The 25,988-nt window shown below is 34.0% G+C and overlaps 1 protein-coding gene across 2 annotated transcripts in view; it reads left to right on the plus strand.

Moving 5' to 3' along the window:
• Positions 1–25,988, plus strand: part of LOC149796881 (glycine receptor subunit alpha-2-like) — a 92,770-nt gene that overhangs the window by 33,333 nt on the left and 33,449 nt on the right. The window contains exons 1-4 of one of the 2 annotated variants that reach the window (XM_089961533.1): positions 2,690–3,085; positions 8,004–8,141; positions 16,710–16,780; positions 21,954–22,021. In XM_089961533.1, the coding sequence (XP_089817659.1) occupies positions 8,041–8,141; positions 16,710–16,780; positions 21,954–22,021 (240 nt within the window). In that variant the 5' untranslated portion in view covers positions 2,690–3,085; positions 8,004–8,040. Of the gene's footprint in view, positions 1–2,689; positions 3,086–8,003; positions 8,142–16,709; positions 16,781–21,953; positions 22,022–25,988 lie in introns of those variants that run through there. The other variant, XM_089961534.1, reaches the window with a different exon arrangement.

Below are 25,988 nucleotides of genomic sequence, written 5' to 3' on the forward strand. Positions count from 1 at the left end.
CACATATCCAAACCACACTCATACAGGGACTATTGGTATTAACTGTTGTAAAAGTATTAACCATAAAACACACATGCACGCGTATACAAAGCCATGAATGCTTTCTGAGATGTCGTCTGTCATAAAGAAATTTAATTGTTTTTTTGTAACAATAATTTGTACCATTTTGCCTTTGTTGTGTATTTGTAGAGGAATTTTCTATTGTATAATCAGGTATATAGGCTTAAAGTCTCTTCAATCGGAACGTCTTGTGCTATTTCAACAAGATACAAATATGTCTCAAGAACATGTTGGCGCACTAATATCGTACATTTTGTTCGCCAGAACATTTCTCAGGAATTAAGGAAACCGCAGTTTACTCAGACTACCTGCGCTGTTTCTAGGGTTGGATCGAACATTGGATTTCTCCAGACTTTACGAACGAATAAAAAGTTCTAAACTTTTGCAACTTCTTTGTTTCGCACAGAAAAGAAGAGATCCGAATGCAGTTCTCGGCATACATTCGAGGTTGGTTCGAAAGATCTAACCTGGAATTTGCGAATGGTATTCTGTTTTGACTGGTATGTTTAGGCATTTAGGCATTTATTCTATGTAATCGCCCCTTGTTACCTCTACACCAGCACGGGACGAGACATGAGAGGGAAGCTATTAGTCTAAATCGGGGACAAATCATGTTCTTATGAATACTATACCGGAAGTTTCTAATCATGTTGCCTCTTCAGACTAGACGCCAATATAAAACGGATAAAGTTATTAGTCCCGACAGTGTCAGGTTTGGGAATTTTCATAAGTTGCTTGCATTGGTCTTACAAAAATAATGTCTAAAGTTTATTTATCCATTATAGAAAGCTAGTTTTGTATTCTATTGTGGTCCAATTACCATTTGCATCATTTTCAAATGTACTTATTTACATAGCTGTTCCGCTTGGAATGTGATAATAAGATACATAGATTTATTATATTTTAAATTATTCATTAAGTCAGGCATCGCTAGCTTCGTTAGGGATTCTGTTTGAATGTCAATCGCATTTAATTGGCAAGGACCACAGTATCCTTGCAGTACTGCTAACTGGGTAAGCGAAAAGCCACTAGTGGAGTGGAAGCTCTTTCTCGCATTATCTGGAATCTTGATGAATGGATCTTGATACCGTAGTATGTATCCGTCAAAATATTTCAACTGTTATTCTATCTACATATTTATCTATCTAAATATCTATCCATCCCCATCCATCAATCGATCCATCTATCTACCTGTTACAATCCGTGCAAAAATGTAACCGTTAATGTTTCTTGAAGTACGCTTTTTATTTTACTTTTGCTATATGCGACCGCTTGACAATCATCTCTGAAACTTGTGCACTGCCGAAGAATCTGAAATTCAATTCCTCACAACTCATTAGACGTAAATATGATTGATATAGTTTACTTTCTAAATGTCATGCATTTTCTGTTTTAAAAAGAAGAAATTTGTTATTCGACGCCTTCGGTGAGCAATTAATTAAGAGAACGAAATCAGAACAATGGCATGCATTTCTTTGATTAATTCCAGAAAATCCATTAGCTTCTTCCTTTTCGTTTTTTGCTAAATCAATTTAATTAAGTTAAAATAGTGAAAAACTAACCGTAAAATAGATTGGGGAAGATATTCTGGGTAAAAAGATGTAATATTACATGGAAGTAAACGAAGCTATGCGGATGTTTCAGACAATACAGACATTACGTCAGGATGAAATAGCTATTTTTTAATGACTAACGAAATGAAACCGCTAATTTCTTCCATTCGTGGTTTTATAAAAATAGACTGTGATGCCAAGTTTGTATCTTAACTTCAACAAGTTATGCCATGTAACTACCTGAATTATATTGCTATAACAACTTCCACAATTTTACGGCCATTCTCTGATGATGTAAAAAATTACGAACTTTCGAAAATCACCAGTTGTCGCTTTTTATAGAAACACGCAAAAACACAGTTGTCTATCATTTGCTATACACAGTTCAAAATGATGTGGTAGTCCCAACTTTAGCAATTACATGTTATGAACAAGTCTCAAACTTCAGGTCGTCCTAAATTCTGATTATTCTCTGAACAAGTTCCACTTTGAAAGTACAATAAGAGCTATAAAAAATATATATAAGAAAAACCCAACCAGGTTTTTCGTTTGTCTTTTTTATATTTTTCAATGCGTAACTTAATAACGTACGGTCGTACCTTGTGCAAAATGCAAATTTTTAGGATTTGTGTTCCACCTTTCAGCATAGTTTAGCGATTGCACGTTTAAAACTGTTTTGAAAGTATTTTTTAAATATTGTTCCGTAATATGACATAAGTTAACGGAAGATTCGAGTAATTTAAGAAAGATGTATTTCCGCCCAATTAACAAAATAAAATATATAAATAAAAATAATTCCTCAATCTATTTTATGGTGCTTTTGCATTAAACTATTATAGAAATTGAAGAATTGTCATTTCGGAACTCAGCATATATTTTTGTAAGACAGAAACCTCCCCCCCCCCCGTGACTTAAGTGGTTAGAGTAGCTGCCGGGAGGTCACGCGCTCTAACCCCAGCCGAGTCATATCACAAACTTATAAAAACGGTACTATCAGTTGCATTAAGGTGTTAGTGTTAGGACTGTTCATCCTGGTGTGAGGATAATGTGACTGGGTTGGACAACGTGCTACTTGTCTGCTGCATGATGCCCCAGTGCTGGTCATCACTATATACTGCCACACTGTAGACGTCTGTGAGATCTTCGCATATGACAGATCTTACGGAACTACACGAGTGACTCGTTGACTACAACGATCTTGAGGAACATATTCTCAATATGCAGCCTATTGATCAAGACAAAAACTCCAATCTCACACACAATACCAGCACACACACGCGTGTGCCTTATATGTTCACCTGTTCTCTACAGAAGAATGTTTCTGAGGAGCTACTGACAGTAATGTAGTTATGCAGTCGTACTTATAACAACTGTTTTACTTGCCGACATTAACACTGCAGATTCCATCAGCCGAATGACTAGTTTGGTTTGCTGATGTTGCCTGGGATTAAGACATGAAATTTTCTCTTGCGGTAAGTATTTTTATTCTGTTAAATCTCAGTGTATATATCTGGACGATTACCTGATGCACTGAACCAGAAATGATTTGAAGTCAGCAATATATTTAAGAAACAAAATATTATATCCATATATATCGTGCTTCCAGACAGATTTAATATAACTGACCAAAATAGAATGTTAAAATATCAAGGAGGGGGTGAAAGAGTCTTTCTTTGGATTATTGCTTTACTTGCATAAACATATGCCTTATTGTATATATATATATATATATATATATATATATATATATATATATATATATATATATATATATATATAATTTCATCGCACAGAAAAACGATAAGACAAGCAAGAAAAACATTTTTATTGAATAATGCATAACTGATTAATATTATCGTCGATGATGATGCCGTTAGATTAATTTGGAAATATGATTTTAAAATTTCACTGCTAAATACGGTGTATGTCTGTGGAAGGAAATTAATAAAACAACATTATAGTACAAGTTAATCCTGCTGTTTATATTAGTGCGCACGTGAGACATAAAAATTATATTGATTTAGTAAAAAATATAATAACTTTAACATCACGCATATGTAATGTTTATTTGGTGGGAGTAAGAGTATAGTAAATATATATTTTGCCTATCACATTGTACGTAGCTTAGCGCACATTTATTTAGTTGTTTTGTTGTTTTATTAGCTGGAATTACAAGTGTCCAAACCTATAACACACACACACACACACACACATATATATATATATATATATATATATATATATATATATATATATATATATATATATATATATATATATATATATATATATATAAAATGGTATTTCAGTTTGACAAATAAAGGGTGCATACCTGAAACCTCTGTTCGGCACCATGTACTGGGCTATACAGCAATCGTATTTACTACGAAACGCTAGAGATAATCTTAACTGGTTTGTTTTAAATATACGCTATTGAAACTATAGTGTATGATATGAATTCCCTTTTGTATGTTGTGCATTTATTAATGTATGATACATATTTTGTTATTGTGAATGTTTTATTATATGATGGACATTTGTTTATTTTATGATGTGCATTATTATATGATGTGTCTTATCATGTGATGCACATTTATTATTATATGTTGTGTTATGTTTTATTATATGATGTGCACTTTGAATGGTGTGAATTGCTGATGCAATTATATGCTCTGCATTGTTAAATGTTGTACAGTGATTAATATTTTTGATGTGCATTTCTTACAATATGTTGTAAAATAAAAACTATGTTGTGCAAACTTCATTATTTGATGTGGATGTTTTATTTTATCTGTACATTGTTCATTACACGATGTGCATGTTCCTTATAACGAATATCAAATTGAAAACTTCCCCAGTAGGGATAATTAACTCGTGTACCATTTATGATGGAAATAATTTATAATCCGGCCAAATATATGTTGCCCCTGTCATTGAATGACATACAGCATGGTGTTGTACTAGCTGAGGTTACATAAATCTCACAAAGTGCTCTACCTCCATAATATGAGCGCGATTCAAATAAAAGGTTTCCTGGAGTAAGTTTTCTTTACAGTTAGATCGTTGAAGTTAGGAACTGGAAGCGACTAAAAGCAAGAGCTTTCGCGGGCTTCGCCCCATGTGCCATAGCGTGGGTCTTGTCCCCCAGACCATTCTATGTGTTTATCACCCACCTGTCACCCGCGATGTTTTTGGCTTGGCCAGTCATACAAACCACTTGCTATGGAGTATAGACCCTCTCAGATGACATCATCGCTATATATATTGGGGGCACATGTATGTTTGTAAAGATAAGACAGGGCGTTTGACAATTCAAACAAATACTTTTAATCTACAAAAGAATATACATAAATAGGACGAACCGAACTTGCTGTCGATGACTCATTGATATGTCTATTGATACGATTCACATTCCAACTGTCGAAAATGTCAAATCTTGAATGACTGATACTGCCAACGTGCCGTCAATGCAGACAAATTTCTATCCACTGAGGTTTAAGATCCTGGTTACGTTGCTGAAAATGTCGTGTTGGATACATTTTAGCTGAAATCAATTTCAGCAATTTGTTAGATTTTGACAGTTTGCCAGTCGAGGTTAGCAGAAATCCATTTCTGCATGGATTTTAAAGCAATAAGAATTGTCTGTGCAATTTACAATTGTGCTGTATGTTCCTCGCACTTAAAACTGCAAAATAGTTTGGAACCTACTGTACTGTATACAGCATTTCAAGTTCATTATACATACTTCTTGCCGTTAGGAATTAATTGAACAGATCTTGAAGTTAATCTTCGGAATCAAACAAAATCGTTTCATTTGCAACCTACGCTTGGAATAGAACGCCAAAATATTGAAAGCATAAAATACTTGAGAGAAGAAAAAAAAAACATCAATATCCAGCCATTAATGTATTACTCATCCTTTGGAGAGATAAAATCCAATTACCCATGTCATCAAACGTGAGTCTGGAGTAGACAATTATACAAAATGTTTCATCAAATAAGAAGAACGCGACCTGAATATCTAAGATACGTTCATCTTGCATAAACACACATTTCTTTGATTTTGGATTGCCACCTCCACCACCTGGACTATGGCTTTTCCCTTTTTCCCCTGAAAATTCTTGCGAAAGCTCACATTTCTGTGCATTTCTTACTAAAATGGATGCTGATGACATCCTCTTAGAGGGCTTACTAGCAGCAGCCTAACTTCAAACTTTGTACCTACACGAGAATTACACGAGAATTACCCATTTTTGGCATTGGCATAGTGGGGGTGGGGGGAGGCGGGGTAGATACGTCCCTGTCTATAAGTAAACTAGCAATGGACTTGCAGACCTAAAGAATTATTATGCTATATGTAATTCAACCACTAGGACAAATATATTTGGTCCGATTGAAAAGCATGTTTATTTATAACCACTACATCAGTAAATACACACACCTGCTGTTGTTATCAGTTCGATCTTCACCATAAAGAGTTTGCTAATCATGTAGTGATATAATGAAACCTCCACATAAAAAATGAAATTTGTACAATTTTATTTTACTACATCATGTTGCAAGAAATACATATTAAACGGTAATAAATGTACCGCATATAAGAAAATAAACAGCATATAGAAAGTCACAGCATATAATACGTAAAGCACATCGTTAATAACTACAGTACATCATACAATACAAAATGCAGATCATATAGTAACAACAGTATATTGCACATTTAAAAGTGTACATCATATAATAAAACATGCACAGTATATAATAACAAATGCAGTTTATATATTACAACGTACATCTCTTATAATAAGCAATGCATGTCATATACTAGCAAATACACGACATAAGGAATGTACGTCATATAATGCAGTCTAAATCACATGTGCTTCCAAAGGACCACTTAAGACGGACCACTTAAAACAGCTATGACGTTCCGTGGTAACATAAAATTATAGTTTTTTTTTAAATTTGGCTGCTACAGTAAAGTTTGATTTTCGTCTGAAGCTGATTTTAAACATCATCCATCAATATAGCAGCTTTAACATAGTCTTGAAAATCTCTCTCTCTCTCTCTCTCTCTCTCTCTCTCTCGTAAACGTAGAATCAAAAGAATTTAAGAATTGCTGAGCTTCATAAGAAAAACAAACTTGAATAAAGCAGCCAAATAAATAAACTGTAATGTCAGCTGCGGATAGATATGTTCCAATCATAGTCTTTTTATAAAATAAAATAATAATTTGAATTAAACAGCTCTTAATTAACAACTACAATCAGTTTGTTAATATGTAATATTAGATCTAAATTGTATGGTAAATATTTAACGCGATCGATAATTAAAAGAATTTGACATGTACGCGTTTTCATACAAAGATAACTACTTTTAAGCATCTGCATAAACACACTCTAATTTATATTAATTAGAGTTTGCTATTAAGTCGCATTTATTTTCAACTTTCGAACGACATGATGAAACTGACTAAGACTCTTTATCAGCTCAGTGTTAGTTTTCTTTAATTTTGATTGGTTAATATTCAACACAATACATTTTACAAGCAGAAACTTGTATGCGATTATCAGCCAAGTTGGAACATCCTCAACCTTTCCCGTCTCATGACATCGGAAGTAAATAGTGTTCATTTTGAACTGTCCACAACGACTCCATGACGTGTCATCACTAATAGGAACGTATTCACTAGTTACAGGCTACTGAATCCGAATGATTTCTTTTTTTTTATTATTGCAAAGCTGAAACATTTACATTTAAAATTCAAGTACAGGTATTTCATTCCTCTTTGAAGCGTAGTCGAGTGTTACTTTTAAGATCTATCACTGTACAATAATCTATTCTTCGCACATCCATCGAAACGTAATAATTTTGGGAAGTATCAATACGATTACCTCCGTGTCTTTTCAAAGAGTCGAAGTCAGGGGATGGGGTGCACAAACATGTAATTAGCTATTACGTTTCACGGATGTAGGCCAAAACATGTTCGGAAGTGAAATTTGGGTGGTCGAAGGGGGGGGGGGGGACCTCCATGCCCCTTACACCTATGTGCTGGCGCCATGCTAGAAGCTGCACGACTACCGTATAAACGAGAGGAATATGTTCCGATTTGTTCCGACAGAGTATATAATATATTTTTCACTAAGTGATGCTGAGACATATTTATTAATGCCGACGCATGTAATAATTTGATGGAAAGTATTTACACCCACACGCACGCACGCATACACACACACACACACACACACACACACACACACACACACACATTAGCGCTCTTAACTACATTAATTTCGACATATTGATCGTCTCTTGGAAAGTAGAATATTCGTGATCAAAACTATATAACTGTATGTGAGGCGATTTGTCACACCTGTTTCTGTATTCCAGTCACTGGCTAGTGGAGCTTAAGTCTTGAGTTCAAACCATGGGGAAGTTCGTCCAGACTGTACCAAGTTTCGACCTGTGTGCCATGCTTGTCATCTATCTGAACATCTTTATCCTTACAACAGCTCAGGACTCATCGAGGTAGGAGTCATCTCTCTTCCTCACTTGTAAATTAAAATGACATCAGTGTGACATCAGTATGTATTCAGTAACTAAACAATCCTTCTTTTCACGATCAATGTATGCATACAAAAGTAATCTTCATTATGCGCAGGTCATTGGGCGTTTTACTCAACGTACGATCAATTTTGCTCGATTCAACGATCAAGTCCTTTAAACATAACACTGCATCATTGCCTATGTTGGCCCGGATCCACCCATTTCCCCATACAGGCGAAACACAGTGGGTTTACTGCTACTGAATGAAGCGAGGGAATGTTGCTGAGAGTCATTGGGACTATCTCGTTGCACTGACTCTACGTAACTTTCCCTCACTTAATTCTGTACATCTTGGACAACAGCAAAAAAAAAATGCTATCCTTTCTTCCGCAATGTTCATATCACAGTGTGAACAGAGCCAAGCTTAATATTTCGGTTCCTGAATGCATCGTGAATTCGTCCTTGACTTCATGTAACCCGCCAGTGAATTTACAGTAAATCATCCTTGTATATATACTTGTCGAAGCAGAGCAAATCATCTTCAACGGATACACCTGTCTTTAATGGCCCATGTACTCCAAAATTAGTCTATGCTATTCACCTCTTCATGCCAATTTTATGTCTCTGTAGCATGAACTATATTCTCTAGTATGCCTTTATAAGTCTCCTTGTTCAGCACTCCTTGGTTATACCACCCGTCACCAAAACCATAACTCAGTAAAAATTTCTTAACATAATGAACCCAAATTGAAGAGCTTCTACTTATTCGCTCAAGCCAAGATGGACTACAACTTAATTTTATGAGACAAGTTTGGCAATCGATTAACTGACATTGCAAGAATTTCAAATAATATTTGACTGGTTTTGTCATATATACAAATTTAAGAGAATTACAGCGTAATTCTCCACGCAGAAAACAGTTAGGATTTGCCTAACTGTAAGACACATTTACAAAACTTTTCATGCAACTTCACAAGAATGAGACAAAATGTTCAAAATTATAGCGTCACTAACTTTATAATAACCTATTTACAAATTTTTTTCCAAATTTAATCACTCTAATTTTCAGAGCACGCACTGTCCTTGATGGTTGTTCTGATGATCTTTTAATAAAAAATTGTTTCAAATTCCCTTCGATGAGTAGCCAACCCCATAGTGCTTATAATAAGAACTAACCAAATTTTCTTGTCCTCATACATACCCCACCTCCTTTTGGGACACCACTATCTCAGTTTAAGACTTAGCTTTAGTTTCCTTATGTCACAGTACAGGATAGGTCTGTCTAATAAACATTTGTATTGTATCGGCCAGTAATACAGGATAGGTCTGTCTAATAAACATTTGTATTGTATCGGCCAGTAATACAGGATCATCTGCATAATGTACAAGAAAAAGACTCAACGCATTTTATATATCAATACCACTGTTAATATCCGAAATGTTGCTCTGTATGTCATTTAGAAAAAGTGACAAAATCAGTGGTGACAAGATGTATTCTTGCCCGACATGTACTGGAAATTTAAATGTAACTCTTAGTTTACTCGAAGTTCTTACACAAGGTCTGACTTTGCCTATATTAATTTTAATAGTTTTGACATTCAGCTTATAGCATAATCATAGCGCCTTGCTATATTTTATAACAAAGGCTTTATCAAGGTCTATAAATGCACTATACTATTTCCCCTTTATATCTCTGATATTTCCAAAAAGTATATTCAGAACATACATGGTATCTACTATTCTGTCATCGCTTCTAAGTCCCTTTGTTCAACACCTTGTATGCAGTTGTCTTCCACCCGTGGTGCAAGCCTTATATTCAGAATATTAGTAAGAACATTGCTTATAATTGGTACCAGCTTTATTTTATCTAAGTATTTGGGTCTTTTGTTTTATCCTTTTAAGACGTGGGAGAGTTGTAGATATACATCAGCATTTGGAAAGTGTGAAACATTAAGAACTGTGTTAAACAAATTGTAGTAATGGTTCAGTGTAATTTTCAGTCTTTTAATTTCACAATTTAAACTAGCACATCCTTAAACTTTCCCTGTTTTAATACCAGTTGTTGCTTTTCTTATCTCTTCTACAGCAATATATGCATCTAGAACATCAAACGATGTATCAAACGATGTATCAAACGATGCATCAAACGATATATCAAACGATGCATCAAACGATGTATCAAACGATGCATCAAACGATGTATCAAACGATGTATCAAATGTGTAAGAGCTAGGAGGATGAAACACAACCTGAAAATGATCAAACCATCTTAGCTTGGAAATCTGTTGTGGGTCCTGCCATGACTTTGTTCTAAGATAATTAGAAAATGATACATAATCTCTATTTTTAAAGGCAGACACAAGCCATTTTTGTAGTGTAATTCTTATTGACATTTGTTGCATCGGGGGTTTAAACTTACATACTACGACAAAATAATCGCACGAGGTGTTTAAATTTTCCAAAATAAAAATTTATTTCAGTAAAACAAAATCCCAAAAAGTGAATAAGTAAATAAATTAAATATTCAAGTCCTTGATCATAATCACTTAATCCTCAAAGTACTGACTGTTTTTAATAAAAGATTATTCACTCTGCTATAGCCAACAACATGTAAATAACATTCGTCTCTGACTCATACCAACGCTGTGTATAACTAAAACATTAAACATGACGTGTGTATCTTCATTTTCTAATATCGTATTACGTTTCAAATAAACAAATCTAATTCAACAGAGTTTATGGAACAATGAAATCTTGTTATTGCATCATAACTCAAACAGTCGTAAACAAAATAGTAATGGTTTGACCTTCAGTTCTAATTGAAATCCAAATCTAGTGCGTGATAGTCTTGAATTTTCACGCTTGTTTACGTGGCCAACGTTCAATTCTAGCATGCCATTCTTGTCTTGATAAGTTGATGATTTCACTTTAGGTCGAACTTGTCATGAAAGGAACTTTTGCGATGAAGTGTTGATGTGCTTTTCAATAACACTAATCCTTGAATCAAAGGATATAAAATTAACTTCATTATCTCAAACCACTTAAATAAAAATTATAGTACAAATTCAAAAGATGATACATAATTCCGTTAACACCTCTCTTTTCTACGATTAACTTCCTGTAACTTTTAAAAAAATAAAAGCTGTGATAAATTTGTGAGCAAATATAGTATGCCTAGAGCTTTTACGGCTTTCACTGGTATTCTTTCAGCATTTTCACATTCATTACCAAACCATTCCAGTTGATGTAATGATACCGATCTTTGAAAATGGGATTCTTTACCAATTTTAGCATACAAGGTCTCTCTGCGTTTTGATTTAATAATTTTTTACTAAAGAGTCTACTGCTATATCAAAACTTCTAATATCAATCGTTTCAAAATATTGATCATAATGGAAGAAACATTAGACAACGGGTTTCATGCTCACAGGACGATGTAAATTAGAATTGTTCTGACTTAATATCCCTCTACGTACTTTCATCCTATCAGCTGCACCTGACATTAAGATTTTGAGTAAGATGTAATGGAATATGTATTGATTCTAACCTCTCAAAGACATCATATTGTTTTCTTACCTCTAACAATTACAGTCTACTAGTAAATAATATAACTAGCTTAATTACGACCGTAACATGCATATAATCCATTATATTCTGTCCATTCCAGACCTTCTATTAAGTATGCTAACTTGAGGCTAGAAGCTATATAAGAACTTATCCATGTTAATAGGGTTCCCTTGTATATATGCTTCATCTACTCGGGGTGGGATACATAGTCGGCAGCATAGTCAGTATTATCTTGGTCTGTATCAGGCATTCCATTGAAAAGGCTTTTAGATTTTATCGAGTGTTCCTAACTTTCTCCAGACAATTTGCAGCAAGGCCGATTTTCACTTGGATATATTCCTTTTGTGTCCTTTACTTCTTTTCTGCGGTGTCTATATCTTTCTAGACTCATTGGTTTCCCTTCTTTGTTTTACTAATGCTAACCATTGATGAGGAATCTCTATTGAGCGGATGGCACCTTTTCACTGGAATAATCTTAAAATCTTAGCACCAATCTTAAAATCGTCACGAATTTTCATTCGATTCTTCGGTTGAGTTTCTTCCTATAGCAGTCTTCCTTATTAGTCTAGTCCATATACTTTTAAATGTTCCAACTGCCTCGAACTTCATGTTTCTCTTTTTCTCTTCATTTATTTTGTAACTACAAAGTTCATCAAATCACCAATAGTTTCCTTTAATTCCGAACTTTTCTTCTCAAACCTCTTGTTGACAAAATGCAGGTATTTCATTCGATTACTATTTTGTTTTCCGTTGGTTGTTTAGTTTGGTCACTTTTTGTATATATAGAACAACATTTTTGTTAGTCACGTATGAATTTTCCTCCTCTATCACTGTCTTAGAGACCTTTCGGCAGTAAATCTGCAGTGCTGTGTTTCTGAGGTGACTGATTTGGTTAGGAGTTAGGTACTAACCACCCCGGTGGCCTAGTGGATAGAGCGTCCGTCTCGGACGCGGGAGGTCGTGAGACGAGTCATTTAAAAGACTTATAAAAATGGTAGTAACAGCTGCCTCGCTTAGCGCTCGGCATTAAGCAGTTAGTGTTAGGACTGGTCGGCTAGGTGTCAGGGTAATGTGACTGGGTGGGACATCATGCTACATGTCTGCGGCACGATGCCCCAGTGCTAGATATAACTATAAATTGCCACACTGCAGACATCGTAGCAATATGACTGACAAATTGTTAAAGCTATGTTAAAAATCCAAATCACACACACACACACACACACACACACACACACACACACAAATCACACAGGTACTACCAACACAAGACAAATTGCCGGAACATAGATAATTTTGTACTAAAAGTCAACCCATGCCAGTAGGAACATGTTAATCATGTTAGAATGAAAATAAAACTAAAACCTACGTTTGTGTTCAATGCAGACTAAAAAGCAATTATTATTAAGGATACCACAACAACTAATGGTTTAAATATACCATCTGGTTTTGTGTCTATATTGTATAGTATAGTTAATAGTACTAACGAAACCTATACAGAGGAATAAAGTAAATAAGAAATCTTAGACAGTATCTTAGGAGTTCCATACAATAGAGAAAAGAATACAAAATTTGCCAATATAAGTACATAATTTATTTGGATGTTACTCACATGTATGTATTAAATAACAAATGCTTAGAGATCGGGCCCAGAGTGGCCGAGTGGTCTAAAAGCGGTCTCAATTACAGATCACCGCCATCTCACCTCAGTCTGCGTGGGTTCGAGTCTAGGATTCGGCCAATGTGGGTATGTGTGCCATTAGCTTCTCCTGGGTCGGTGGTTCTTCCCGGGGTTTTCCCGGGTTCTTCCTCCATCATTAATACTCGCCCCATGTATAGCCTATCGTGTGCTGAAAAATGGCATTAAACCTGACAACAACAACAACTTAGAGATCCACACCGTGAACTACACGTTGTATAGTGATTCATCAAAATCTGTAAGTTAGCAAACATGTCTCGTTGATCAATATATTGATGATTTTGATACAATAGAATATTAGCCAGAAATATTAGATCTGTAGATACATTCAGATTCATACATAAGTCGTTATGTTGCTTGCAACCTACCAAACGATAAATTTAAGCTTACAAATAATTCTAAAAGTTCTCTCTGAGATAAAAAATAAAGCGTTATTTTATTTTTACTTTTAAAACTGTTTAATAGAACATATACACTAGAAACCTTTTGAAGTTCTAATTTGACAAACCCACAATCCCTTGGCGTTTCAGCAGCAACACTTAGCTTATTCATCTCAGATAGATCTATGTTCTAATCTGTTTTATTCCTATCTTTACAGCAAGGCTTAATGGCATTCATATTGGACATCTCTTTAGCAGATGCTAGATAAATTACTCTTTCTCCATTGGTTAGATACTTGTTTTAAAATCTCACAATTAACCATCAGTTTGAAAAACAAATGTTTGGGATATTATGATTTTTTGTACAAAAATCGTGTGTTACTTTCGTTGAAAGATTAGCGTTTAAGTCATCATATTTATACAGCCAAGCTTCCTGAGAGAAATTAAATTAGTTTGTGTTGAAATGCATCTAAATCAAAAGGCATTTGTAAATTAGGTGCGTGCGGATGATCATTAAAGATGATCGTTAAAGATGTCGCGTAGTTCGCTTTTTGAATTTGAAAATCATCCTCGATTAAAAACATTTAAATCATTCTTATCTTTAAAGCGTTCTGCTGAAGAGCATGTTTTTGCTGCTTATCTATGAAACCAGAAAGTAAAGTTATATGAGGATGAGATATCGCTCATCCAAACAGGTTATTAATATCACAAACACGTTAATAAAAGAGTTTGGTTTTGATTTATCATGTTGCTTGTCACATTTGATTATTCCAATTGTTTCAATGATTCAGTCATTATTTGCTACCGCGTATCTGTTAAGCATCATCGATATTCCCCTGTTACATTATTCGTAAGAGCTAAATTCATATCATATTGAATTAAGATATACATTATTCTTGATAGCTAAATATATATCAGTGTCATTTAAGACGTCTAGTTATATCTTCTATAACCTTAAAGAGGCATCATATGCTTCGTCTGGAGATGAAAGCTAATAAATTGGATCTAATGCATAGCTCTTTATACATACGCAAATTTCTCCAATGAATTTGCTAGCATTACGTTATCTATAATAACACAATAGTCGTGTAGTTTATCCAACGATTATATTTTTGAGTAGATAAAGGACTTTCTTGGCGTATTCATAGCCTACGAGAGTGATATTTTAATCTCTAACAACTAAAAGAATGATTCATACGGTGGTAGTTTAGTTTCGAAAAATCATTCGAAAGAATTCATATGTTCTCATGGATATAATTTCGTACCAAATCCTTGGTCATACAGTCAATCTTCATCAGTGGCTTCATAACCTTTTATAAATTGTACAACTACAGCTATTTCTCGAAACATGTATTATTATTATATATACCTCTGCAGCTAATTGTTTCACGTCATCACCAATACTTGTAACACAGTCTGGTCCTCTGCAAGTGTTAGGTATCTACTTCAAAAATTAACATACATTAACCCAACAGTAAACACAAACTATATGTGTTACGATGCTTTGGTCATATAGTAAGTAAGAGAAGGAAGCAGAACCCATAAGTTTTGTTAAACTTAACAAGCAATTTACTTATCAGTTATAAATGAAAAATGTGAGAGGAACTTACAGTATTATGAAGTGGATCGAAACTAATCCTTATAAAGTTCTATGATAGTCCTAAATGAATGAAATGTTCTTTGCATATTTCAAAACCGAAAACACACTGCTCCTAAAAGCCAGGGACGTTGTCAAGATTGCCTTATCCAGAATTCCTTCCAATAAATTACAACAGTTCAAGAATAATCGTATAGTTCAAACAATGAGCACTTTCTTTTTCCCCTGAACAGTCCATACAAATGTTTTTCCTCTCAAATAATATTTAATTACAACATGAACACGTCTAAAGACTTGCAAAATGAACAAAAGAAATGTCAATCACTCCAAACTCGGAATGAAACTGATTGCTCAGATGAAACTTACAACTCATTGTGTGTCAAAAACTCTCCTATTCATATGACCTAGTCCAACCAATAGGAAGTTACTGAATTCTTCTAGAAGCGTTAAAACTCCATCAACCAACGTGAAATTAAGTCATTGGCCCTTTTGAGTCTTATTATTAAGATTGTTATTAATAATTGTCAACATATACGGAAGCAATTATTTATATATCCTATGCAATAATGAGCTTTTATCAGATTCATTTCACGTAGGCAAAACTAACTAAATATATTTTGTACAAGTTACGGCCTTGAATAAAAATTACAAAAGTTAAATCATGACATTCCCAATGTCTTCTGTTTTAAATCAACTAATGCAAATATTCGATCACAAATACATTACAGTAAATATGAAATGTCTTCATCCAGTAATAATCCTTTTATATAAATATCCAACCACTTCCAGTACTGAAAGTGACATACCTTAGGTATTAACATTGTTATATTGATCGTCTAACCTCAATGGATCAAACTATGAGGCACCACACAGAAGATCCATACACATTCTGTGCTGAGAAACCATGTTCTCTTGAATCAATTGTTCCATTCATTATAAAGACCAATTACTCTTTTAATTATAATGTGCAAAAGAAAATCTGTTTTTAAATTTTATTGGTTATAAAACTGCCATCAAAATAGACAATATTTTGGGACTCTTATTTTTACGCGCAACAAATCAAAAAGACATAGTCTGAGTCAGAAGGAACGAACTTATTTCTTCTTCTCTCTATCTATTTCCATTACAATAAAAACACTATGTGATAAACAGAGCTCCAAATGGGTAATGATTCAATATTATATTTATGAAGCAAGTTGAATAATGTTCAGCTTAGGCGAGCCTTTTAATAATTCCATAAAAATATAGGTGACCCAGATAATACAATTACTTTATTATTATTATTATTATTATTATTATTATTACAGACGTGAAATATTGCTGGACCTTCTCAATACATCGAAGTATGATCCAAATATTGCTCCAGACTTTGAGCAAGGTAAGAATGATGCATTTTGTATCCCATTATTGGTACAGTTCCAGCAGTCCTTCCCATCAACCTAAAAGTGGCGTTGAAAGTAGAGACTCATACGTTCACATATTTTGCATCGACAGTAACATAACTTTTGGAATGTTCAGAAGAACTCTGGAAGAAATATGTGACTTTTAGAGGGATATTAAAAATGGAAAAACAAGGATGTGAGTTTAAACCGGCCTGTACGAACCTCTTTGAGCTGGAACTTTGATCAGAATGATATCAGAGACGGATACCTTTCAAGATTTGTCCTGAAATTCGTTCTTCCACTAGCACGCAAAATAATTTAAATTTCTGCATGCATCTGAATTCTGGAGTCTGGAAATTGAGCTTTAGTCTCCAACTGAAAATAATTTCGAGAATATGGAGCCTGTTTGAAAGGCCACTTAGCGAAACTAATACCAATTGTGTCGTGTGTTCAGTTTGAGGAAATTTTGCATTAGAATTTATATTTCTGTATAACACACACACACACACACACACACACACACACACATACATATATATATATATATATATATATATATATATATATATATATATATATATATATATATATATATATATATATATATATGCACTTTTCTGTTTGAAGAAATAGTCAAAGGAACATCAGAGATGCCCAGTTCCGTGTACATAAATACTGCAAAAGATTAAGTATGTGAGATTTACATGTGGTGGAGTGAATTAATTGTCCTGCTTTGGCGATATAGAAATTTCATATTTGAAATACCATTTGCGGCGAGGAAATTGTTTTGTACATCACGATAGATTTTCCTTCTGGTTTAAATATAAAATAGCTATTTTAAGTTTAGATCATATTCTCTGCATTTTGAACGGATGGTCAGAAAGGTTATGCGCATACATACATGATGACAACAACTTCCCTTGATGTACATGGAAAATTATTATAAACTCTAGCGTTCTCATCAGTCATCTCAGATCGATGCCCAATTGATTTTGTATCACTTATTGTTTTTTGTTTTTTTTTTTAAATTATCGGTCAATTTTGAAACATACGATGTAAATTTGTCCTTTCAAATTACCTCGCTAACAAGTGGCATACTTAGAGAATTAGCCAGTCGTTTCTATTTTTTATTCTTGTGCTTTTTTAGAAGATGGTATTATCTAGTCTTTTGTAGTTTTAACTTGTTTTTCTTCTTTCCGTTTCTATGTTGCTCTAGTAATTAATTAAACTATTAAAATAGGTTGGACCTCGTGTACACAATTAAAATAGTTTGGACTTCGTGTACACAGTTGAAACAGTTTGGACTTCGTGTACAGAGTTAAAATAGTTTGGACCTCGTGTACACAGTTAAAACAGTTTGGACGTCGTGTACACAGTTGAAACAGTTTGGACCTCGTGTACATAGTTAAAACAGTCTGGACCTCGTGTACACAGTTAAAACAGGATGGACCTCGTGTATACAGTTAAAACAGTTTGGACCTTGTGTACACAGTTAAAGTAGTTTGGACTTCGTGTACACAGTCGAAACAGTTTGGACCTCGTGTACACAGTTAAAACAGTTTTTATTTCACTGATGGCTGCTCGACTGTAAATTCTGGTAGCTGGTGTAAATAATACACCCAGGACTGTGAATATCTGGTAGCAGGTGTAAATAATACCCACAGGACTTATTAAAAGGGAAAAAGAAAATTACTTAGGGCTTTTATCGATAAAGAAAAAATCAGTGAGACTCTAAGGCACATTGTGTTTTCTTCTGCATATTAGATTCATGCAGGAAAAGTTAAAAGTCACCCAGTATATTATATATTTGTAGTAGAAAGAAATATGTGAGATGGATGGCGAGCGGGAAATGGAAAATATTTTAACAATGACCAGTACAATATTTATGTCTGGAATCGTTTGTTTTGAGCCATATTGGTTCATCTTGAATTTACCAACTGACCCTAGTTATAAAAAATACTGAATATTTTACAATCAATAAAATATTAACGAGACCTTAATTAAATCCCTTTGTCATATTATTTTTCATATGTTGATCAAAACTATGGAGTTACCCAATGTATATGTCTTTTTTATTACCGCTGTTTGCGGGTAAATGCGACTGCATAGAAATTTAATATATTCACCTTCATGCTGTCCTTAAATCATTGCATAAGAATATGGGTATTTAGAAAAATCTTCATGAAAATTTTGAGACGGCACCAGATGTTGTAAGAATACACTATGTATCTCCTGAAGTGTTGTTCCTTTGTGTAGCCTACAAGGACAATTTTACCAACAAAACGTAAGTCTAGTCTTATATTTAAGTTCAGCTATCTGACGTTTTAAATTTAAGACTGACTTAAAACTGACTAATGAAATGTCTTAAGTTCAGATTAAAACAAAGGCTTGTGTTGATAAAATTAGGGCAAGAGTCTACACTTAAATAATCTCCTTGCAGCATATCAATATCCGTTTCTTTGCTATGCACATACATGCCTTATAGTTTCCATTTTCTCTCTGTCTCTACATCTGCCTTTCTGTCTGTCTCTGTCGCTTTCTCTCTCTCTCTCTAAAACATAAAACGGATTTAAATTTTCGAATCCCAGAAGCAATAAATGTTTCTGCTGCCAAGTTCTTGTTGTTTTAGAAACGAGTCAATATTTTAAAAGCCACAAGGAAGCAAATAAAGTCACAACGTGCAATTACAGAGCTGAACCATTGTACATAGATAATATTGTGCAAAGTAATTACATCCCTCGGTTACCTATTCCATGCTTTTGACAACATATAATCTCCCGTTAGTTTTAACTGTTATCTCGTGTCACAGATACTGCCAGTAACTGTGGAGGAAATGTAATTAGACCCCAATATCCAACTGTCTGGCCATTTATATATCATATGTAGTGCCAGATATCCAACTGTCAAGCCATTTAGATATCATATATAATGCCAGATATACAACTATCAAGCCATTTAGATAATATCATATGTAGTGCCAGATTTCCAACTGTCAAGCCATTTAGATATCATATATAATGCCAGATAAACAACTGTCAAGCCATTTAGATAACATATATAATGCCAGATAAACAACTGTCAAGCCATTTAGATAACATCATATAACAATCAGTTTTAAGAAAACAAAGACAGGTGATGGTTATCTGGGGTTTAAACTTACGTTGCAAGGTAGTAAACCGAAGTATATAATGCATTATATTACGCATGCGTTCTTTATCCTTTTGTGTTGTAATAATGGTTTTCTGTAAAGTGTGAATATTTGGAAGCTAAGAGAAAATTACGAATGAAATGAAACCATGCAAACAATACTTTCCATATTATCGATTTTGCCAATGATGATTTTCAAGGCTTTAAATAATGTATAAGGGAATACGTGGGTTACAACGATAATTTAATAATAATTAGTCAGTTAAAGGATAATTTGTACAAGTGAATACCGCCCGTGGCTTGGAAACAAATTTATGAATCGCAAACAAACATCTACAATCAATATGCCGACTATATTTCTGTCCGAGTGGAAGGAAGAGTAACATGTTATTATTAAAAAATGGACAGGAGTTTACAACTGCTCAATACTAGCATAAAAACTTATTGTTTTCACCAGATTTAAACGCCTATCAACGCACGACAGTTTTATTTTAAGCAAGTTATACGCATTGTATGTATGTATGTATGTATGTATGTATGTATGTATGCACGTCTGTCTAAAAGTCTGTATGTATGTACGTATGTATGTATGTATGTATGTATGTATGTATGTTTGTATGTATGTATGTATGTGCGTACGTCTGTCTCTGTTCTGTTTGTCTGTCTGTGCCTGTCTGTCTGTCTATATATCTGTATGTCTGTCTGCATGTAGGTACGTTAAAGGCCATCCTTATACCATTCAGATATGTACTGCATAATTGTCGTCTCAGTATTAGTACTCATTAATTATTTGCTTTATTATTGTCTCAGGCAATTCTTTTTGCAGGTCCTTTCAGACAAGAAACACAACCCGATCATCGAATTATTTCTACAACCTAGCTTTTAGTCGGCAGTACATAGCCAAGTTTTTTTAGATGTGCTAACCGTACACACACACACACACACACACACACACACACACACAGATATATAAAAAGGTATGAGTAGCTAAACTGACCGACCATTCAACCTCCTCTGACAACTAAAGGATGTAGTTGTATAAATGTATAAATCACATTTCAAAATTTTTAAAAAACAATATGTAATTTATAAAAGGTCTACATTTGAAACCGGTGCATACACACTAATGTCAGGGAAGATAAACTTGGGAAATGTACTTCTCATGATATCATATGACAAGACAGCGTTGATATCTTTCCCTGCTTTCTGATCTTGTCACTTTTAAAAAATTTATCATTTCCATTTTCTCTGTATTTCGAAATTTCCATGACACGCCTTCTTGTATATTTTATTCTCGTCTTGTGGATTCCTATTTATGAATAGTTTAGTTTTATGGTATTCGACCATGAGTTATGAGTCGTACGTAAAACCAGTACAATATAGAAAGTTCATCTGGCGTCATGTGTGAAAATTAATGGAGTTACATACCCACTCCAGCTATACTGGAACGCAAATACGCTAATTTAATCGATCGCAAAGCTTTCAGTCATGCAAGTTCCTATTTTATAGGAGTAGGCGGTATAAATTAAGTCAGATAACAGTTCGTGAAACACGGAAAAACCTTTCAGTCATTACGAATTGGTAATATTTAAATACACTGCTAGCTAATTTAGCACACATACACACACACACACACACACACACACACACACACACACATATATATATATATATATATATATATATATATATATATATATATATATATATATATATATATATATATATATATATTAGCATTCACTCTTCAAGTTGATCTTCGAAAGAAAAGATTAAACAAAGAAATAAAAAGTGAAACAAACAACACAAACAATGCAAGAAACCAAAACTTGCTTGCTAATGTCGGACAGATGATCATACAATTTAATGGTCACGAAATATCGGACAGATCATCTTTCAATTTAACAGTGACATCGGACAGACGATCTTACAATTAAAACGCGACGAAATATCAGATAGATGATATTGCAATCAAAATGTGACGTATTTAAGATTAGATTTAAAGCTTCTCATTTATTTCAGATCACCCCACGAATGTCTCTGTGCAGATATTCATCATTAACATACACTCTATCAACGAGGCCATGATGGTATGAATCTGTTTGTCGTCTGCTCGTAAGTAGTAAGAAATATGAGAGTGTCAGGCTAGTCACACCAGTTTTACCAAGATAAATCATTTATACTTGTATAAGACCATCTCGTGTTTGAATGCAAGAAATTAAAATCCAGACTGAAACATCACTAGACCAGTTAGATTAGAGTATATTATTTAGCAATTTTGTTGTTTTTAAAAAAGTACTAGACCAGCAAGAATTTGATAATAAATATGGCATAAAATTTGAAATTTAGCAAAATGAAATAATGATAATAGGCTACATTGTATTGAACTTAATAGTTTTCAGAGAGGCAATGGTAATATTTTCTGAGGTCTTCACGAAACCAGTGACGTCAACATCGAAAGATAATGTATATTTCCTTATCAGTTATAATGTCTAATCGCTTACCGGGTTGGACAGCAAAAGAGTATATTTAAAGCTAGTTGTATTGCAGATATAAACATTACAAGAAGAAAAGGTATTAATTTAAATGATTTCACACAGATTTGATCCAAATGTTATAGACAAGACACATAAATATCGATACCATTTAATGACCATAACATGTACATAAGTACCAATAGCCTGAATGAAATGCGATTAAATAAAAGTAGTTCAGATATGGCTGAAGAAATGCAGAGCTATAAGAGTAGTAAGAAGCTTGCATGTTGAGGTTTTGACAGATTATACATTTCTAGAATGTGATTGATATGGAAATCATGGCACACAAAGGAATGGAGTTTATGTTGGTCGACGTTGCCTGAGGGAAAGAACAAACTATCAATTAATAACACTCGTAAAATGCACATGAAAAATGTGCTAAGCTGATCATGAGATTGAAATTGTCATTAAAGGTTAATAAATGAAATTAAGGAAGAAATGAAAAGAGATAGCAGTTAAAAATATTATTAGAGGAGACAAATACAGGCAGCAAAAGTACAAGAGTTTGCATGTTTTTGTATATGTGCGTGTGTCACTGTGTGTGTCTGTTTGTGAATATGGGTGTGGGTGTGAATATGACTATGGTATTTGCATCTCGTCAAGTACAGGAGAAATTCCAGTAAGAGAACTCCCAACTGTATACGACATTCGTCGACCTGAGAGAAGCCCTTAACACAGTCAGTCGTAGAGGCCTTTGGAAGCTCACTGAAAAAAATTGGTTTCCCAGAGAAATTCATCGTGATATTTTGACATTTTGATGATGACATGTTTGCTTGTGTTGTGGACGACGATGAGTCATCGAACCTTTACCAGTCACCAATGGAATCAAGCATATATATGTCTTGACCCAGCTCTCTTCATCATGATGTTCTCTGCTGTGCTTAATGATGTATTCAGTGACTGTGGTACTAGATCCAATGGAGCAGACACTAGACAACGTCACCTATCTAATCAGCACACTGTCACGTGGAGTTCACATCGGTGATGAAACCAACAGCGGAATCGATAAAGCAAGTGTAGCTTTTGGCAGACTCCGCTCATATGTGTGAAATGCAGAGACACAAGTCTACAAAAAAAATAACTGAATGTCTACAAAAACATTGTCTTGCGATCCCTGCTGTATGCATGCGAAACCTAGACGATGTTCAGACGCAATTCCAAGAGGTCAGGCCATTTTCACATGGGCTGCATGAGTAAACGGATGAGTTTAAGATGGCAAGAATGGGTCACTTAAACGTATGTTAAGAAACCAAACCAGATAAAGATGTTACAGTCGTATTCGAACTCGAAGGACGTACCACGGTAATATGAACAAGATTAAACTTGATAAAATAGCATACATCTTGATTCAATCATGAGGACATTTAAACCTCTTTAAACTAGATACAGAGAAGTTTTACAATTATGCCAACTCAATTATAGACAATGAAATTTGTTCTTGATAAAGCTTTTTCCATGTACACTTTTAATTCAGGTATAAAATCTTCTGTTCCAAATATTTAGAACAGAATGCACCAAAATCAATTAATATGGAAAGATTTTTTTCTCCGCAGTATGGATGAAACAAAATCCAATCGACATTGTATGTGGTGGATGAAACAGTAAATAGGGAATCTAATTATTAACAATAAAATGCTAATTTCAAAATTCATTGTATCGCTGAACATTGTTTAAAATAATGAACTTAGAGGAAAAGTGTATTGATGATTAGGGTTTTGTTTTCTTTAAGTGTAAGAAACATACAAAACAGTTCATATCAAAAGAGCAACAGACAAGAAAGCAGCACGCGAAACGGTTATGTATCTGCAGACGGTTATGTATCAATGTTCAATACAAGATTAAGTAAAAGTATAGGTTTGTTTTAAAAAGAAACCTGCATCTGATGTGCACAAGTTTAAAACATGTTCTACTATGCAGTCTGCTTCATTGTTAAACACATCGGAGATGTACAAGTTCAAAACAAGTTATGTAAGTCTCTTTCATAGTTCAAGACATCTGAGGTGCACAAGTTCAAAACAAGTTATATAAGTCTCTTTCATAGTTCAAGACATCTGAGGTGCACAAGTTCAAAATAAGTTCTATTACACAGTATTTTTCATAGCTAAAGGCATCCTTAAAACGTTATTTAATAAGTTTATACTAGTTGAACAAGGTTAAAACATTATTACGTAATTTCAAAAGTATGCACCAACTTTAACTTCAGAATCGAAAATGAACTATGTTGTTGGCGGTAACAGTATCTTTTCTGTTACCAAGTGACACGGTCATTTAAATAAATAGTATCGTTTGCTACATCATTATTTTAAATATGTTCATAGATTCGTTTAAATCGTGTTTAATCTATGTTATTAACATGGATGTAGTAATGCAAGATGTTCCAGAGGCTGATAAATAATCCGTGACAATACAAAACAACAACAACAAAACAATTGCAACGGTGAAAGTAGAAGACATAGTAAGTAAATACTTAGGTAGATGAGATGGATGATTATGATACTCGGGCATTTAGATGATGAGGAAATTTGGAAACTTCCAGGAAAATATTTATCCTGGAATAAACGAACAACTGTCAGATCCACTAATGCGATTTTGTACTTGGACGTGTAGATGATAGTTGACAATTTAGAAAACGTCAAAGACAATAAACAACGTACTATTGCAACTGCTAATGAAACGTGGTACTCGGATTTTTAAATGACATATGTCAATTGGAAACTCCAGAGGCAAGTACGTATTATACAATGAACAACCTAATGTCAGATCTACTAATGCAGTTTGGTACTCGGACCTTAATACGACAAATTAACAATCGCAGAATCATCTACGATAATGTACTTTCGAATATATTCCCCAATCAAGCTGACGAGATTCATGAATCCTGCATGCGGTTTACACATTTGATTAAATACTCAAATAACAATTCAGTAATACCAAAACATAGAAAAAACAATCTTAAGCTAGAAAGAAAATAACATGTCTAGCACTCATAGCCAACCACTTTGTCAAATTACCAAAAGTTCCTGGTAAAGTTGATGTTGCCCTGATCACTAACTGAAGCAAATAAATAATTAGCAATGTTTTAAAGACCTTTTACGTTTTGAAGGAACGAGTCGTCTTTATCTCCCGTTGGATTACATTCCCTCCACAAACTACTAAACATTTTGCAAACTTGGCTACAGACATGGTAATAATTTATACAGTCATAATTTACAGTGACTGTAGCAGCTATTGTTATACCATTTTCTTTAAACATCAGCTTTTTCCTGATTTTTGTTTTTATAATTTAATTTTGCACTGTTTTCTCTAAAATCTATAAAAATGTCTCTCATTTCTTAATAAATGGGCTTTATTACTTCCAACAGTTTCAAACTAAGTACATAATTTTTGTTTGGGTCTGTTTCTTCGCTGATGTCTTGTCTAACTTTTCAATCTATTTTCCATACATTTTAACATCAGATTGCGTTGGGTCTATTACGGATTAACAAGAGCTACTGCAATTGTACATAACCCATCCGTTCTC

Source organism: Sinohyriopsis cumingii, chromosome 6, assembly GCF_028554795.1.
Source record: "Sinohyriopsis cumingii isolate HCF-2022 chromosome 6, ASM2855479v2, whole genome shotgun sequence".
Lineage (NCBI taxonomy): Eukaryota > Metazoa > Mollusca > Bivalvia > Unionida > Unionidae > Sinohyriopsis > Sinohyriopsis cumingii.